This window comes from Apteryx mantelli, chromosome 2 (assembly GCF_036417845.1).
Source record: "Apteryx mantelli isolate bAptMan1 chromosome 2, bAptMan1.hap1, whole genome shotgun sequence".
Lineage (NCBI taxonomy): Eukaryota > Metazoa > Chordata > Aves > Apterygiformes > Apterygidae > Apteryx > Apteryx mantelli.
Genome location: NC_089979.1, coordinates 24,250,494 through 24,269,726, shown reverse-complemented (window position 1 = coordinate 24,269,726; position 19,233 = coordinate 24,250,494). Strand labels below are relative to the sequence as shown.

Genomic DNA, 19,233 nt, shown 5'->3' with positions numbered 1-19,233 from the left:
TGAGTATGTCAGATTTACCTCAATATGATTCCAGGGACTGATCTGGAATTAATTTGACCCAGTAAGTCTCTTTGATTGCCTCAGGCCTTTCAGAAGTTTTGAACAACAAGGATCTAAACAGCAGGCAGTAATCTGCACAAAAACAATCTCTGCAGTTTAAGGAATTTTAAAGGTCTGTGTCTCTTTTTTTTTTGGTTTCAAATGCTTTCCAACTGAGCAAATGCTGCAGTGGGTTCACGGGAGAAGGCCTTGAGGCACCCCTGACTTTGGCACCATTATCCCATAGACACTCCATACATTTTTGGCACCTTACAGCAGACACATTGACAGCCACAGGATTGATGGAAAGGGAAAGAAGCTGTTTTGCAGTCCAAAGAGAATGTACTCGGATTTCTAAGGCCATTTGAAAAAATGCCAGAATGATACTTGATTTCGGCATTCTTAAGCTCCTTTAAGATGATGCAGCAAGTGGTCTTTTCCACATGTGATGATGTATTTCAGGACAAGAGTTTCTTCAAGATTTTCCAAGCCTGTGGGCTCCTGATCCTTTTTCAAATTACAGAGATGATAGCATACCGGGGAGAATTGTGATTAGTTTAAACTCTCCACAGCTGCAAGAGATGAATGTAAAAATTCCACCAAAAAATCCACTTCTTCTGGATTGAATTTACCTACATGACACCGAGTCCTAACCAAGGGACCACTTAAAAGAGCTGGAGCAGCATCAACACTATTTGGTTTCTTCCATCACATCAACCCAGGGAAGGCTCACAACTGTTCTACCGAACACATCTCCCAGCAGCACTGTCATTATACGGGCTGTGGTATTAAAGGAGCCCTGAGATGCGTGGGGAGGAAAATGGAACGATGAAATAAAAGCTTAAGTATGAGGGAATTCAAACAGGGCTTGCAACTCATTACTGGAAATACCAGGAGAATTGTAAAACACCTTGTAACCGAGAGACTTTGCTTGGAGCTGTTAAGGACTGCAGCCCCCACTTCATCACAGGCTGACAAATTTTGAACAGTCTTGGCAAGGGGGGCTAGCACTGAGCTTTCTGTCAGCTGACTAAAGGAGATGGCAATGCTTTATTTTACTTAACAGGACCTTTCTCTTTCTAAATTGCTTCCTTGAGTTTCCAATCACATATAATAATATACAGCATTCACCTCCAACATTTTTCTTGAAGCGTCAGTATTGACAAAGTTGGCCGTGTGCCCACCTTGAAACATTTGACCTTCCACTTGTCTTTGAAGACAGAGGCGGCCAGAGCATGTGTTGGAGACTGGTGACTGGCAGCCAATAGGTATGCCTGGATTTATTAAAAAGGTTATAGGCAAGATTCTGTTATTACGGGAGTTACCTCAAAAATACTCAATACAGTGGGAAAAAATGCTGCTTATTTCCTAAAGGTTTCTTTAAATATGCTGTGTATGGTTTGAGAATTCAGCATCAGTCAGAAACCTGCTAATCTCTCCAGCTGTGCAGTAGGTAACAGTTCCTCCAACTCCCTCCGACTGAGGGAGCCACCACCGGAACGGGGCATCCCGCACCCCGGCCGGCGCCTCCTTCCTCCCCACCGCACTGCCACGGTGCTGCCGGCCTCGACCCACCCTCGCCAACACGCAGCCCTGAGTTACAAAACTCCGAGCTTTCCGTTTCGAGACATACCTGCTTTTAATGGGACTGAGTCCCTTTTCTCAACAAGTGTTTCTAATCTAAGTAAATAACAGATTTCTCCCAAGGGACTGAGCAGAGCTGGACCATTTTATCAGAATCACAGCAACATGTAAAAATGTGATTTCTTTTTGCTTTAAACACATCACCACACAAAATACTGAACTACATTAAAATACATTAAACATAAAATCCATTTCATATCTTTCACTCCACGCATAAGGACACATGCCCAAATGCCAAACCATAACCCTCAAAGTTGTATCAGAGAGCAGCGGCCCCCTGAGCCTGAAACGTTACTGCTCGCTCTGCGGTGGGCCCGCAGAGTGCCCCGGCTGGCGCGGACCGGTTCGGACTGGCGCGGCGGCAGTGGGTGCACGCTGCCCTAGTGTGGCGGTTCGAAAACCACTAACACGAGTAGTCGTGGCCGAGTGGTTAAGGCGATGGACTAGAAATCCATTGGGGTCTCCCCGCGCAGGTTCGAATCCTGCCGACTACGGCGAGGACGGCGATACCTCATGCGATCTTTTATTTGCCGCTCGCCGTGCCCGGGGGGGGGGGCGGCGGGGGCGGGGCCCGCGCGGGCGAGCTCCCGGGACGCCCCCCCGCCCCGGCAGGCGGCGGAAGCCCCGCCCTTCGCCGCACGGGGGCGGTGCGCGAGCGCCGGGGCCGCCTTGGCAACCGCCGGCGGCGGCAAGATGGCGGATGACCTGGACCGGCTGCTGGACGAGGTGGAGCGGCGGCTCTGCCGCCTGCCGGCGCGGGCAGCGGGCGATGGGCGGGACCGCGGCGGCGGCGGCGAGGAGGAGAAGGGAGCGGCGAAGGCGGCGGCGAAGACGAGGTCGGCGGGCGGCCGCTGGGGGGCGCGCTCCGCCCGGGGGGGGGGTCGGGGGAGGGGTCGGCATTCCCCATGTCCGGGCCGAGTCCGCCAATAACTGGAAATACTGAAGTTCGGGATCCAAAGCGCTGGCCGGTGGTAAACGAGCATCTGATGCTTATTTTTAAGTGCTCGAGTCGTGTGCCAGCAAACGCAGTTACTTAAGACAATAAGTTTGTCTCTTAAGAGTATCCGAACCTCAAAATAAATGTGACGTTAAAAGCTATATTAATTTGTCAGTCAGAATCTGATGCTTAGCTGTATAACTGACCTTGTGGTATATAAATATGTATATAAATCTTCTGGTTTATAGCAGGAAGAACTTCAATCATAATATTATCAAAAGTTTTGTTCTGTGGATACTTCTGAGAACTCTATTAAACATATCTTCAACAGTGAGGACATAATTTATGCTCTTCATGCTTTTCTATATCCAATTCAAATTTCATAACTTTCAAAATGATTGTTACAGTCTGAATACAGTTTCAGCCATTTCAGGATCACTTTTAACGCTACTGCTATGCTGTCTGACAAGCAGCTGCAGCTAAATGCCCTCAGATTTCTTTTCTAACTGTTGCAAGTGTCTCAGAGTCTCATTTAAAGGTCTCTGGGTTGTCAGCTCTCCATCCAGCAGGCGGTTAGCCAGGTATCTCAAAAGGTCAGCTGCTGATCACCTACACCACAGATGCTCCAGACTCTCAGTCAAGGATCTTAGAGAGCCACATGATCAATACAAAACCAACAAGTCCACTGTCTTCGGCCACATTACTGGACTTCTCCATTGCTTGCATACTGGTTAGCTGAACATCTAAATCAAATCAGTCTAATTACAATATAAAAAAACACGCTATTTTCTTCTTTCTCAGAAATACGTTCGTTCATGATGGGTTGATGCAGCAGTACTACAGGCCTCCCTTTCTTTGACAAAGAACTAGCAAACAGCAGACTTGAGTGACAAGACTTCACTTGAGTGAAAGCAAAGTGCAGATGATTTCTCTAAATGTGTACAGTTTGGCAGGAATTCCTTTTCAGAATTTTTAGATTGTGTTAAAGCATTGTTGGTACACAACCAGAAGACTTTCTGTCGAGTTGGCTTTTATGAAATTACTGCCATTGCAATATTTTGGCCAATAAATCCTTTACCATGGATCTATCAGTTGCTTTACAAGATTGAAGGCGGCATTTTCTTTCAGTACCCTTGCAGTTGTCAAAATACACCTCTTCTCTCCTGGGATTGCAGTGTTGCAGAATTATTGCATGAAAGTATTTTCATCTTGTGCTTCCTAAATTTATTTGAGAGATACTGCTATGATTTGTCTGTGTTGCAGCTAACTACTTGTCAGCTGTCAGTTGACTGGACTATGCTGAGTTATCAAATTCAAAACATCTCTGGTGTAGCTATCATATCTTTTTTAACATTTTTTTCACTTTTATCACAGTGAATTTTTTCTTTGCTTTGTATCATATTATAGTCAAAATGGCAAAGTGCAGGTCACGTGTCCTCCACTAATTCGATTACAACTCTGTGACCTGTGTACTATGCTACGGAGTATCAGTAAATCAGTAAATGCAAGCATCTGTTTCAAACCTGTTTTCCAAAAGATGCTGGTTGTAAGAATGGGCCATATTCCACTTGTGCATGGATGGCATTTGTTCATCATGTAGAACATATATATTTTCACTATCTGATCTTATAAATTTAAACAAAGCATCACCCTTGAAGCAACTTCTTTCTGCCAGTACGTTAGCAGCCTGGCCTTGACCTTTGTTTGGTTTCTTTCTTATCTGCAAGATCACACTGGTGAATGTTTATTAATATCTTTTCAGGCTTCTGTGAAGGAGATTGGTCCACACTACTTCCTCAGTTAGGTCTGCTGTTACTGAGAGTGTTCAATCCACGGTCTGTGCAATCCCCGTTGTCATTTCAGATTCTTCAAATCCATCAACAGACTCACTGAATCATCTTTTTGAAAAAGGATAGATAGCACAACATCTTGTGGCTACTGTGTTAAATGGCACTCTACTCTGTCTTTGTATATGGTGAGAAAGACGACTCATTTCCATGCAACATTAACATCCTCTGTCAAACAGGCCAAGAAAGATGAACTTTCCAGACACATCCAGCCTCATGCTTTTAGTTTTTAAGGACTAATGTGTAATTAATCCAATAATACTATGTGTGAATAGCCTTGCCCTGTACTGTAGTGCAAATAAGACTGCCATTCAGAATGGCAAACAAAGGCTCTGTGGTTTCTGGATTATAAAATAAAATCAAACACTGATGCACTACTCAAGAAGAATAAATAAAAACTTTTTTTGATTGGAAATTCTGTGCATCCCCAGGCGGAGGCACAGAATTTAGTGAGCAAATTCACTGTTTTCAAAAATAAGTTGCAGTAGGTTTTTTTTCTTTTTTTCTGAACACAATACTAAGGGATGGATTTAAATTTGCATACAGTAGAAACAGAACCCCTCCCCACCAAACACAGTTGTCACTTTTTCTATATATTATCCCAATATTTTAGCACTGCCTGCTTGTAAGATTGGCTTATGTCATGGAGTTCTGTCAATGCTTCTCTGTGGGCAGTAACAGTACCACTTGCAGTGGTCATCTGCCATCAGTGAAAGTCAACTACATTTCCTTCAAAGCCTGCTGGATACCTGGAAGAATGGCTGTTGCGTGAACACGTTAGGTGGGATTAGTGAGGCATCAAGTCTACCAATTTTAATGCCTGATTTGAAGCATTATTTCAGTGTTCTAGAGACTTTCATATTTGAATTAGTTTGAAAAAGTTAGGAAACAACTATACAAAGCAATATGTTCTAAATTGTATTGTAAGTTCTGTAGCATGACTACAAAGTTCCCACTGACTTTTCTCTATTCCTGCTGCTGAAGATCTATATGAAAAATAAGGGCTATCCAATTTCTTCCTCAGTTATCCCAGTTTTATTCAGCGCAAAAATGGTTGAAAACAAAGCAAAAAAAATGGCAAAAGACTTATGATGGGGCAGTTCATCGGGCACTGAACGGAGTCATCCTCCGGTCTAGATCTGATCCGTCGTGATTTGGATGGCCTTACTACAGTAATATTAGAGGAGAAAAAGCTGTAATGAATTTTGTTCTTTATAACTACTCTGATTGGTCATTTTACAAAATGAAGGTTGTTTTTTGTTGTTTTTTTTTTCAGATCAGCTAAGCTATTAATGAGCGCTGGCAGCAGTGAAGAAGATATAGATGACATTTTTGATGAAATCTGTAATGACAACAGTTTTGCCAAAACACCTCTGGTGAGTAGAAGTCTGGAGAAATGCAGAAGGGATGAGGTTCAGTGAAGGAGAGAAAAGCACCATAAACTAAAATTGTTTTCAAGCAAAAAATGAATTAAAATCAGCTGTAGGATAAACTTGCAGAATAGTCAAGCAGGAAGGAAACTGCAATAATCACTACAGAGTGAGGAACAGGAGAGATGTAAAGAGATGGTCTTACCAAGGCAGTGATAGGCAGTTATAGGGAGTGCTAGTTCAAAGTAGAGCATGATGTCATATATCAAAGCAGTCTAAGTTAATATTTTGTTTTGAAATGAAGGATGCAGCCTTTATTTTTTCCTGAGATAAGCACTTAGAACCATAAAATCATGTAACAGTTGAGGCTGGAAGAACCTCATTAAGTCATCTAGTCCAAGTCCCTTGCTCAGAGCAGAGTCAACTAGAGCAGGTTGCTCAGGGCCATGTCATGTCAGGTTTTGACTCCAAGTATGGGGACTTCACAACCTCTCTGGGTAACCTGTTTCAGTGTTCAACCACTCTCACAAGAAGTGAAGATGTTTTTTCATATGTTTAAGTGGAGTTTCCTGTATTTCAGTATGTGCTGACTGCCTCTTGTTCCATCACTGAGCACCACTGAGAAGAATCTGGCTCCATCTTCTTTACTCCCCCCATCAGATATTTATACACATTGATCAGATCCCCCGAGCCTTCTCTTCTCCAGGCTGAACAGTCCCAGCTCTCGCAGCCTCTCCTCTTACGAGAGATGCTCTAGTTCCTTAATAATCTTTGTGGCCCTTCTCTGGACTTACTCCAGTATGCCCATGTCTCATACTGGAGAGCCAAGGACTGGACGCAGCACTCCAAATGCAGCCTCTCAGAGTAGAGGGGAAGGATCACCTCCCTCAACCTGCTGGCAACGCTCTGCCTAGTGTAGCCCAGGATGCTGTTGGCCCTCTTTGCTGCAAGGGCACGTTGTTGGCTCATGGTCAACTTGTTGTCCACCAGGACCCGCAGAGTCTTTTCTGCCAAGCTGCTTTTCAGCCAGTCAGCCCCCAGCCTGTACTGGTGCATGAGGTTATTCCTCCCCAGGTGCAGGGCTTTGCATTTCCCCTTTCTGAATTTCATGCGATTCCTGTAAACTCTTTTGTCCACCCTGTTGAGGTCCCTCTGAATGGCAGCACATCTGGAGTATCAACCACTCCTCCCAATTTTGCATCATCTGCAAAAGACTTCTGTATTTAGCAGCCAGAGGTGGATATTAAGCTGCAAATTTACCTAGTGAAGACAGGCAGAAGTAGAGAGTCATAGAAGGGGTAGAAAATAAAAATTCATTTAGGTATCATCAATAGAAAATTGTTTTATTTACACTTCTAGCCCCCTGTGCAGATTCTCTTATTTTGAGAGTGACCTTTCTTGTCTTCATTTTGTATACCTTTGGTTCCTTACAGAGTGACTTAATCTGAAACAATAAAAAACACTTGTATAGTGCAATAAGCATGTACAAGTGAGAGAAAATCATGTCAGTACACCTGAATCATTTTATCAGCCTGTATATTCCTAGGACTTCCCCTTTACCTATAATTCTAATACCTGTTTTATGTGCAGCAAATGCCTATTGCCAGTTAACAAACATTTTCAAAGACACATTATCTTTTTGAGTAATACTAAAAGTTCTTGATGAGTTTTCACTAAACAAAACTCAAATATACTGGGGGACAAGATTCCTAAATTAAAACTGTTTTTAAAAGGAAAACCTAAAAAGAAGGTGTAAAATACTAAATTGTGAATGTAATGTCAAAGTGATCAAATGGTGTTGAATTTCTTCAGGTAGGGTTGGGAGCTGACTATGGGAAGAGAAGCGATCAGCAGACTATTGTGTAAAAGGCATGCAAACAAGGCCATAAATTTTGGATCTTAATTAGACATTAGAGAGGTGTTGGACTGTTACTCTTTTTTCAGGTATTTATGGACAGGCACAGAACATAATTGCAGGGACCCAGAAAATTTGAAGGTAAAAAGCCTGAGGTTCTGTGAATACTATGCACTTAAATTCTGTTCACATTTCATTTTCAGACCTTTTTATGGATTTGGCTATCAAAACTCAGTTTTTAAATACGTATACTGATTTTCAGTTCTCAGCTTACATCTTTAGGAATGGTATGGTTATGTTTTTTTAAAGTTGTTGGGAATCTGTGAGAACCAGAAAGATATGAAAAACATTTATTTCAGTTTTGTATTTTAGCTCATATTTATTTATTCTCCTTCCTCTTGTTATCTCCTTCCCTTAACCAAGTAGATTGTTTGGAGAAGAAGCCTGCTCTCTTCCTTTCTAGAAAACACTTTATAAAGTAGAGATTGCATCTGAGGAAAGAACTGCCTGGGCCAAGTCTGCTGTCCGCCTGGTTCCCTATCCATCTGTTATTTCAGCAGATTTTGTCTCAAAGAGTCTCACAGAAAACTGAGCAAGAAAATTCCCAATTTCTTAGTCCCCTTCTTCTGTTACTGACATTTTCTGTCTTTTGCTTATTAAGTAAAACAGAATATTGTTATATTGTTATAATGCTTCCCTTTTCTCTTTGATTACTTTTTTTAAATAGAAATTGAAGTCTAACTCTGCAGGTATTGCACCTCACAGCAATAGTCTTGTTATGCAGGCTTCTGGGAAAAGGTAAGTGCAAAAATTCTTTGGTCAGTTGAACATAACATAATTATAGCATGTCATCAGTCTAATAGATATTACTACTGTTTAAATTATGCTGAAATTAAATAAGAAAGAAAGTATTTAGAGAAGCTTTTTTTTGAAAAAGCAAAGATAAAATATACAAAGTTAATTCTGAAGAATTAATAGCATGTTCTCATGTGGTCAAGATTATTTACAATATAAATAATTATTGAAGAACAGCTTCCTTTGCCTTATGGACACACACAGTTATCAAAAGCTGCAGTATGTAGTCTTATGTATATTTGATACAGAGATTGACTATCATAGAGTTTTTCTTTGAATGCCTTGGTAATGGATATTTTAAAATTCTAGTTTGTAAGTATTTGAATGCTTTAGCTGTGTTCAATAAACTATTATTTTAGAAATACCATGCCTGTAAACTACTAGAGGAAAAATGTTGTTGAAAAGGCACACATACTTGAAGTAGTATGACACATAACAGTTTAATTTAGTATTATACTGCTTTCTCCAAAATGTTTTACTGCAGTTTAATATTTTTCTATGAAATACATATAGGTGCTGTCCAGTGTATCTGGGTGGAAGCTCTTCACCATATGGTATAGGAACAAATATTTCAAAAAGGTAGGAAACATGAAAAAAATTGTTCTACTTGCTTTATCATTGTTTTTATCACAACTGTGGTTCTGTCATGGTACAGCATATATTCTGAGTTTGAATTGTACAGGACAGCTATATACTCATTTCAACATGTGGCTGCCCATAACTGCAATTAGAGTCAGCTGATCCCTTCCAATTCCCTGTTCTTGATCACCAAATCTTTGCCTTGTTTGTGTGAGGCGTTGAAAGATGTGTACAAATGAGGCAATAGACTGCAAAAAACAAAAGGTTATCTTGTAGTTGAGGAAATTGCTTCTGCAGAGTGTTGTGTTTTTTCCTGCCTCTCTCCAGCTTTCTGTGTGATGCTGAGTATGTCACTTAAATCAGTGGGCCATGTTTTCCAGGAGCTTGACCTGAAGATAGGCAGAGTGCTTTGCAACTGCAGCTTAGCTTAGTGGGAGAAGTGCTTTAAGGATGCATCTCCAACATCCTGTAGAACATTATTACTTTTCCATCTAGCATTTTGCTGTAGTAAGTAATTATGCACTTGATGCGTATTTGAATGATGCTCAGGTACCATATCAGTGAAGAGGACAAAAGAGAACATATCAAGAGAACATCAGTTTATTTGATATATTCAGTGAGGTAAGGAACCTGTAAAAATGATACATGATCATATAGTTAAAATACATACCATAATATATGTGCCAGAGATGTAAAAATTTAAGATTACAGGGCAACCTTACTTCTGGTATTTCTGGGTCTGTGCTTTCTGTACTGTATGCTGTACTTTAAAATGGTAATGTTCTTCTTGTGTAGTTTCTCTGCATATAATAAGCTCTTGGGGGTTTTGTTCTCTTTTCTTTGACCAGAACATGTGATCAGCTACGTTGTACTGCTTGTGACTTCCGCGTGTCACTTTACAATGACTACATATGGGATCAATCCTGTGATTATCTTTTTTTCAGGTATGCCACAGGCAGATTTTGTATTAATATTGTGTTACTGTGCTTCAGGGCCTGATCTGAATGAGAAAGTTGAAAAGTGCTGAGCACTCCTGTGTTATCTAACCGGGAGCTTTTGTGCAACCCGTTTGGTGACTGGGTGGGAAGGTCTGTGGGGAGAGGGATACAACACCTCCCCTAATCACATTTCATTCTTTTCCCCTTCTTGCCCCTATCATTCTCCCTACTAAATACACGCCTGCTAAAAAGAATTCAGGTTTTATGGATCAAGCGGCAACTTTACTGCTGAAATAAACAGATGCTGTGTGTAATGGGTAGTGTTCTACTGCAGGATATTTGTCCGGCATATATTTCTCACCCTACTTTCAGTCTTTCATACACACTACAACTGTTTTAAGTCAGCTTTTCTTTTTTTCCAATATCAAGCATTATGCTGTCTGTGTAACATGTTCAGTGAAACTCACACAGTTTCATTTCTTAACAAACTTCTTTCTAAAGTGAAGTCTGATTAATTGGAGAAGTGAGATTTTGTTTTCTTGTTATATTGTGCTGCTTTTAACTTTTCTCATTTCCTTTTTTTTTTTTTTTTGGAAGACTCGAAATTAAAGAGTTTTTATTTCCGGTTTCTCTAAAACCACATCTAATGCCAAGACTTCAGTGAAATGTAGTGTAGTAGGCATTCTCCTAATACAGACATCAAATTTAAATTCCTCTTGTTTTTATGAAGTCTCTGTATGTTCCAGCTCACTGATAAGGTAATTAATGTGTTTCGAGTATGTGCTTGGCCACCAGAGGGTGTTACAGCTGGCGTAGAACAGTAATGGATAAATCATCTCCTTTTCCATTATTTTTCTTGTACTACATATTAGGTGTTTCCTGTGTTTCCTCTCCAGTTTAAAAAATTCTTTGAATAGAAGACTTCTGATTTTTCCTAGTATTGAAAGCAGGATTAAAAATACAACACTGCACTAGTCCCCTGAGATGAGTTTAGTAGTTAGAAAGATTAAATAAAAATGATTCTTTCATTTAATCAAATTATTCTGCCTCTGAGATCTTGAATTAATAGAAAACCCAGTGCAGTGGAAGGCATTGGTTGGAGATAATAAACTCTTTCTTTGGAAACTGAAGCAAGGTCTATAAAGCTGACAGAGAATTTTGTCTACAAAAACATCAAGCTTCAACTGACCTGAGAAGACAGCAACTATACACTGAAAAGAGAATTTAAGCATATCTGTTAATTCATTGGTCACAGTGGCACTCAAAAATGTGCTTAAGAGCTCTTCTGATTTGAAATGGCCTCATGATTCTTTTTACTTTAAAAAAAAAAGCCTGATCTTAAACTGAACTCACTTGATTGACAGGAATAACATGCCTGAACTCAGTAAACTAAGGGTGAAGATGATAAAGAAGAAAGGATCACGAGCATATGCTTGTCAGTGCAGCTGGAGATCCGTTGATGAATTAACTGACCTCCAAACAGACCAGCAGCTTCGATGGATTTGTGGTAAACATGCAGAATGAAGTCCTCTTGTGTGTTGTAGCTACTTTTATGTAAAAACAGGTCACAAGCTCAGTTTGTTTCCCACACAGTTTTCTGAGAATGGATGGGAACCTGAATATTTATATCTAGAAATGGACTATAACACCCAGAATTCAAACTGAAAACTTTTTTTTCACTTCAGCTCTCTTGCAAACCATATGGGGAGTTGAATTGTTAGAAGAAACAGCCAATTTGGAGGCTTTTTGGAGACTAAATGAGCTTAAAGCTCATTTTCAGTAGTGTTAAGGAAAGAAAGAGGAAGTTAACAGACTTAGGTATGGGGCAAAGAATTGAAGAATATCAGCACCTTGGCTGTGTTCCTCATATCCAGCAGAGCACCTTATTTCCCAAAGCTGCAAAATCTGGGACTCAAAGAAAATGATGGGCTGAGATGCAGCCATAACACAAGCATATGAATTTCTATATGGAAATTAGTATTACTGTTCCACTTTTCCCATAGCTGTCAACAGTCATAGATCTCCTAAAAGATTACTGCAGGATCAGCTCTCACCACAAAGGTTTTGGCACACCCCAAAACTTTACTTTCTGTTGCCCACCAGTAGCCAAGAACTGCAGGTGTTGGAAATTTCCTTCCTAGTTCCTACTCCCCTCTACGTGTTTCTTTCTTCAAAACTTTTTCTGCTGAGCAAGGACTTTCTGTTGAAGTTCCTTGGACCTGTATCACAGGGAATTTCTTGGGCTTCTCTTCAGCCTTCACTGCAAGAGGTGAACAAGTTATTGAACAATACTGTGCAGTTTATAAAGTATTCTGAGGAATATTTGGTTCTGTTCCACCAATATTTTCAAGGAAAAAAAGCTCAGACTTTAAGAGTGAGAAAAATATATCCCCACTGACTTTCGTATTTGGATTTTTTTCAGTTTACATAGTTTCACTTCAAAATACTACATATTCAAAAAGGATATCTGTCCTGTTTCAACACATACTCCTCCCCCAGTAACATCATAATGTCATGTTACTTGGTGAGTTGTTTTGGTTACAGTTAATGTCACTGTAGTTTATAACTTTCCTCCTTTTCACTACTTACTTATAAATAAGACAGGAGTTGGTTTTGTTTTTTTCAGGGGAAAGGAAAGGGTTACCAGTCCTGGAAATTGTTACATTGAAAAATGTCCCAAGTTCCAAAGAGAGACAGTGGGAACGTTTCAAAATGAGGTGTAACTAACAAAAAAAAGGAATGAGAAATCTGTCAGTATTTTTGCTATGCAGTATGTGATACTGTACAGATAAATTCAAAATGACTTGCTTTGTGCAATTCCAGTTATACAGAGCCATTTCTGTTTTTATGAAGTTTTGCTCACTGCCCTAATCTGTACATGATCAGTCTGTTCTTTTTCTGAGCCTTTCCAAGGCTGTTATGTGGTCTTTCTTATGGAAGTCATCTCTTGAATCAGCAGCCTTGTCTGTACCCCTCTGATAGAAGCAGGTCCTGGTAATGGCCAGACGCGTGATGGACTCTGCATCCCACCCACCTTCCACTTGGGTGAGTGTTTCTACAGAGCCTGTGGAGGACCTGAAGCATGTCAGGGAGGCCTGGCAGTGCACCTGTATGCAGCACTCCAGTGCTCTAGAGGGCCGTGCTAGTAGGCACAGAGATGTGCCTAAAACATGGTGGTTGGCTTTGGAGAAGAACTTCAGTTTCCCCTGGCAAAATGTTATAGACATATTTAGTGTAATTTGTTGTTTCCAGGAAAATTGGTGTTTCAGGCTGAAGTTCCAACTGCTAGAGTCTAATACTGCAGGTTCGGGAAATGGGGAGACCTGGAGATCAGTTGATTAGTGTTCAGTCAGCTACTGGACTAGGTCAGATTACTTTCTGCTCTTTACAAAGAGATACCTAAGTGTGGATTGTAAGCAGTAAGTGTTCCTGGGTTTTCTTCAGGTGGGCCTGAGTGATTTTTGTTCCCAAAGAACTTCAGAGCTGATGGTAAGAGAAGAACCCAGCAGTAGTATGTAATTTAATAACAAGCTCTGCAGAAGAAAAAACCTACTTTCCATTCTCCATCTTGAAGAAAAATACATTTCAGTAACAGCTTTGGTTCACCTCTTCCAAGGTCGTTGGAGACTGTGGTGACCAAGTAGCCCATGGGATGCGGTTTTGGCCTGGATTTCCACTGGAACTTGTGCCATAATGCAGGGAACAAGTTAGGCTTGCAACTTGCGAGCAGGAAAATGGAAAAATCTGAACACCCATCTCAGTTCATAACACCAAGTCTTAGGAAGTTGTCAGATGCCATGTCGCTTGGCAAAGGAGCATGTCTCCTGTACCCTGTTTTCAACAGACAGGAATAGTCATCCTCCTCTGGAACAGTTTACACTGCCAAGTGTGTGAACGAAAACATGTGGAAACAAAAGGTCAAGACATCTGTTCTGGTGATTTGATGACAAGAGGCTAGGGAGGAATTGAGACAAAAGGTCTGAGAGTGTAGAAGTAAAGGGAATTGACACAAATACCTATTGATAGTATCAGTCAGCAGTTCTCAGAGGTCACCTCATCCCTCAGTCTTCTGTTAGTCTAGAGAAGTATAGAAACAGGCTTGTTTCTGGGTAGAGATTGTTATGTGATTATATCGCTAGCACCCTTAAGACTGCATTCCAAGCACTGAAAATTTAGAAGATGGTCTCTTTTGTAGATGTGTGTGGAAACCTGAGCATTTCCCTGAAATCATCATGTTTATTCAAGTACAGTTACTTGTTTCTGACCTTGATCAGAATGGTGGGCTATGATAGCTCCTTGTCTAAGTGAAGTTAAAAAGATGTGTAGAATAGTACTTATTGCATTGTCTTTCATTACAGAATTTATAGTATTTCTAGATCTGAGAATGGTTACTATGTCTTTAAAAGTAATTAGTCTGTGGGAAAGAGGAGTGGTATTAAGAATTAGATTTCCCTAACTGTTTTTTCTTCAGTGTTAACATGTTACAAACCACTGCAAAGTCCTCAAATGAAAAGAATGTCAAGAAAGCTAAAATTGGAGCTTGAATGTTTATTTGATGAAGATATTACGAGATTGCACATGGATTTCAGTATGTAGCCTAGTCCTTAAGTGATACTTCCTTATCAGTTATCTGAGATAGCAGGGATTATATAAAGAATTTTGTATAAGAATGCCATTCAGCTGTTGTCAAACGGAAGTACTGCAGAACAGTTTTGCTAAGTATAAATGTGACTTTTGTTTTCTTCCAGTTTTTGCTCTGGAAGAAATAATACCATTTCTGCCTGTGGAATGAGCATGATGAAAGTTTAAGACTTCCATTTTGCTTGAGTGATTTGCTTGGAAATTTTCTAGTCTGCACCATTACTACGTAGCAGATCCCTCAACAAAACAAACACAATGAAGTATGACAAAATGAGTCCACACAAAATTCTCTTGGAAATGTAATCGGTGATTTAATGCCACAGCAACATCTTGTCTTCTAAAGCAGTCTTCTGCAATACCTCTGGATAGGAATCAAATTCAGATGTACATAATACATTTTAATAGCTTTTCTCTACCAAATTTTAATGTGCTGTTCTAACTGAGTATCTTACTTGTTTTCCCTGCAAAATATGTCCAACTCAGAATGTGTATATAGCTCAGGAGACTTAATTATTAAGGATATTGACCGGCCATAAAACTTTACTTACAGAAGCACAATAGCATTACATATTGCAAGCTCTGTATTGTGTAAAATTGAATAAAGATTTTTTTCTGAACACCCATTTCAGTTTTGTACTGAAGGCATTCTGAAAATGCTAGGCACTGAAAGACTGCTCACTTCTTTTGTTTCCTGACATGTGAGTCTTTGGGTCACATAACAAGTGCATGTGGTTGTCACACAATAGCGGAGGGACTATGTTAGGAGCTGCCCAGGCAAATTTTTCTTCCTGCCAGACTCCTTTCATACCAGGCCCAGCCAATGTCCTCTGTTGTGTGACACCTGATGACTGAGGACAGGCCTGCCTGTAGGGGATGGAGCTACAGGAGTGTCAGGTGCTACTCAGTTGTTAGGGTCACATATTATGCCTAGGAATTGATATGGGTGCATCATGGAAAGTATTTTTCAGATACAAACACTCATATAAAATGAAAAGTTGGAAGAAATCTGAATTATGTGTCTTCTAAACTGAGACCCTGCTGTGTTGTTCCTATTCAAGAAAAGCTTTATAAAAATGATTTAGGAACATGTTTTCTCTGGTGGAAGGATTATGAAGTGACCTTAAAACAAAAATGTTAGAATTGTCTGCTCTAAGAAACAGTAAGTACTTGGTTGTTTTCCCAAATCAGTGAGGATATAGCAAATACTTGTGAGGTAAATGAATTTTAATTTTCTTTATCAGATAACGTGAAGAGAGCACGTTAAATTGGAGCTCATAAAAGTGGATGCACATTTATGGCATTGGTCACATTTCTTGTTTCCATGCAGTTCTGTTGAAAGCAAGAGGACAACTTTTCTCCACGAGAGAAATTTGAAATGATCTTCTCAAATGAAAATCCTGTTCTTGGATATTTTCCTGGGATAAAAGGTGGAGCCAATTATTGTGGGAGATAGCATATAGCTAAACTTCTTGCAGAGTGGGATGTTGATACCATTGTACAAGACAGGTTATCACAAGCTTCATACTTGCCACTTAAAAGTGGGAGATCAATCAAGGAATCAGAACATTTCCTTTGTCCTGGATCTTGCTGTAGAAAATTGTTCTTTGTACCGGGAAGAAGTTGCTCTGCATACTTGAGTTGGAACAGATCTTGTTTCTCCAGCATGCAGAAATGCTGCATGGCATACATTCGAGTAATAGATACAAATATTTCCCTTTGAATTTGGACTCCAGGTGCTGCTACTATTCAAGCAATTACTACTTCCCAGACTTAGTGGACAACATGGACTTGGTTAGAACACACAGAAAATACCCACTAACTCAGAAGTATTTCTTATTTATCTTATGACTTCTTACAGTGTGCTATTAGAAGCTAGCTCCCATGTATGTTTATAATTCACACTGATGACCTTTATTCTACTGTGTTGAAGATGGATGCCCTTCAGAAATATGTAATGCTCTGGGTAAAATGTGATTATAGAATCTAGTCTGTAGAGGGCAGAGCAACACCACTGAGTGTACTGGTTCAGCTTTCTGCTTAGCTGGTCTCTAAACACAGCTTCATACTTTGTTTTCTAGAAAAATTATGGTTTACATTCACCCAAATTTCTTGTATTTGTCTCCTATGAGAGTAATAAATGGGGTCTCGAGATCTTAAAAAGAAATTAGTAAAAGACCAAGATTTAGAAATACCAAAAATTTGCTTCTGTCTATGTAGGAAAGCAATTTAGAAGACCAGAGATGTTGCATAGCTGTCTGAATAACGGCAGTGAGAATCTAACAAAGAACTGTACCCTGCCGCTCATCAGCAATTAGCCAAGGTGAAGGTTTTAGGGAAGAGTGAGTTTTAAAGGGTTGCATGAGCTGCATGTTCGCAAACACTCTGCTTGCCATGAACACACACAGGCAGTTCTTTCAGTTTGAACTCTTTTCGGGTTCTTTGGTAATCCATTAAGTGTGAAGATATAAAGCAGATTTATAGTGAATGTAAGTAAATAATATCTCTGTGAGGTTATGTCTGTTTCTGTAGTCATGAATGTAGTCTTAATATCCAAAGCGATGAAGATTAAAAGTGCCTTAAGTAGGAACACAAATATATCTAAACCATAAAATTAGGCTTTGCCTATGGCACTGGTAGAATCGAAACTGTCATCTGAATTTAGCCTAGTGGACAGCATGAGTGAGTGATCTCTGTAACATTTCCTCGTCTCCTTTTTTGACTTATTTCCTTCTTTATAACAGGAGAAATAGTTGAATAAAAAGTTAGTACCAAATACAGTAATAGTAACAAACAAGGCTGAGTAGCGTGCTCTGAAAAGTTGCACATGGAAAAAAAAGTGCTTTGGAAACATTTTATCAGGCAGGAAATAAGCCACTGATTTTTTGTTTACTTCTAAATCAGAACAGATACACCTAAATGAAAGCAGAAAAAATACTGCGTGCTCTAAGGAGAAATACAAATGCCCACAAGAATTTGCCAAAAGCAAGGACAGCACTTTGTGCAGGAGGTGTCCTTTCTAGAAGTCTTCTAGGAGGATTGTAATTCTAGGGATCTGGCCCAGAAAATAGGGTGAGTCTACACAAATACCCCCAACCACTCATACAGTCCTTGAGTCACTTCCATCCCAGGAACCTGAGCATCACAGTTGAACCAAAATGCAGGAGAGAGTGAGTACATCCTCTGAGGTACCAGCGCTTTCCTACATGAGAATGCTATGCTACAAGGGCAAGTGAGCTTAATAAGACTCATTTGAGTTTGGGTTTTTTTCCTCTAAAACTTGTGAGACAGGTTTCCTGCAGTAGGTTGAAAGCTGTTTCCTGGTGATAGGTTTTAAATATGAGAGCTACATTCATTTGGGGCTGTTAGAATCCTATTAGCCACTGATTTATAACTGTTATTCAAATATAAGCAAATAATCTTGAAGTTTTTCATTAGTTTAGTGAAACTGAAACCCTGACAGCCTTGGAGTTTATACTAAAGAATTGAGAGGCAGAGAGGACAGAGACATTTTCATGCTGGTCAAACAAATGCATAGTACTCTAGCTCCAGGTACCCTAAATATATCTATTGAAAAAATGTGTTTGTCTACAGAGGGAAAAATTAACTAGCTTTTGAAAGGTATTGGGAGATTTATAAAGTATCCATAGAATTATTCAGTCTCTATTTAAAAGTAAGTAATTTGGCCTTACTATAAGATAATGCAATATTTGTGATAGTAATTAAATATAGTAAATGTACTTTTTCCAGCTGATGCAAAGAAGCTTTGGAATAGTCAGTGATCTGCCTGCGCTCTGAAGCCTGTGTCCTGATTACATTGATGTAAACAGCATTGGCAGGAAGCAGGAAGCAGCTATCACAGACAGGAAGATTGAATTTAGTATCAAACTTGTTATCCAGGCAGAGCAGGCTGCTCAGGATGCTGGCAAGAAAAAGTATATAAATTGCTACAGCAGAGTAGACTAGTCTGACTGCTGCCTGTGATAGCTGCTTCTCCCTGCCTATGAAGACCATTTTCATCAATATAATCAGGGTAAAACCTTGTGCATGAAGGGTTTAGGAAGAGATTGTAACCTGAGGAGTTATCCAAAAAAGAATGCTTACCACAGTGTATTATGGTCTCATTCAGTTTCAGTTACTACCAGGAAGAGATTGACTTGTATGCTGAAGTAGGAGGATGTGTAGCTTTTAAAAATAAAAGTTTTGGCATAGTTAGCATTAGAGTTATTTTTAGTCTTATTACTCCTAAAGATATCTAAGCTTTTGCTTAATCCTGATATGCTCTGAAATGTCTGGTTTAATTTTTGGATTAGAGTTTTTATATTAGAGGTATCATGAAGTTAAGAAGCTGGCACACATCAGTTCCAGCTACTTAGAGGTAGAAGCTGTTGCGACATTTTATTTTACACGCTTTGAATCAGTGAGGCATCTTGTTTACAAGTGAAAGATGAGTGGCTTCAAAATACTCTTTGCAGTATAATCAATTGCTCATTAATATGTGATGGACGATTTCATTTTGAATTCTGTGTAT

The 19,233-nt window shown here is 39.8% G+C and overlaps 1 protein-coding gene and 1 non-coding gene across 3 annotated transcripts; both read left to right on the top strand.

Moving 5' to 3' along the window:
* Positions 1 to 2,095: 2,095 nt before the first annotated feature.
* Positions 2,096 to 2,177, top strand: TRNAS-AGA (transfer RNA serine (anticodon AGA)). Its single transcript has one exon. It is a non-coding gene; the product is annotated as a tRNA-Ser (tRNA).
* Positions 2,178 to 2,369: 192 nt separating this feature from the next.
* On the top strand, positions 2,370 to 15,322 carry CFAP418 (cilia and flagella associated protein 418). Of its 2 annotated transcripts, XM_067292301.1 has the most exons (7): positions 2,370 to 2,519; positions 5,744 to 5,843; positions 8,420 to 8,490; positions 9,061 to 9,126; positions 9,975 to 10,070; positions 11,429 to 11,571; positions 14,813 to 15,322. In XM_067292301.1, exons 1-7 carry the CDS (start codon positions 2,377 to 2,379, stop codon positions 14,854 to 14,856), a joined length of 663 nt encoding a protein of 220 aa, XP_067148402.1. In that variant the 5' UTR covers positions 2,370 to 2,376; the 3' UTR covers positions 14,857 to 15,322. The 2 variants fall into 2 exon arrangements, with proteins under 2 accessions (XP_067148402.1, XP_067148403.1); XM_067292302.1 differs by lacking the exon at positions 11,429 to 11,571.
* The last annotated feature ends 3,911 nt before the right edge of the window (positions 15,323 to 19,233 follow it).

Excerpts from the sequence above, each read along its gene's own strand:
- CFAP418 (XM_067292301.1), top strand. The coding sequence starts at position 2,377 with ATGGCGGATGACCTGGACCGGCTGCTGGACGAGGTGGAGCGGCGGCTC. Across the intron at positions 8,491-9,060 it reads ATGCAGGCTTCTGGGAAAAG|GTGCTGTCCAGTGTATCTGG; the intron begins GTAAGTGCAAAA and ends AAATACATATAG. Across the intron at positions 10,071-11,428 it reads TGTGATTATCTTTTTTTCAG|GAATAACATGCCTGAACTCA; the intron begins GTATGCCACAGG and ends CTTGATTGACAG.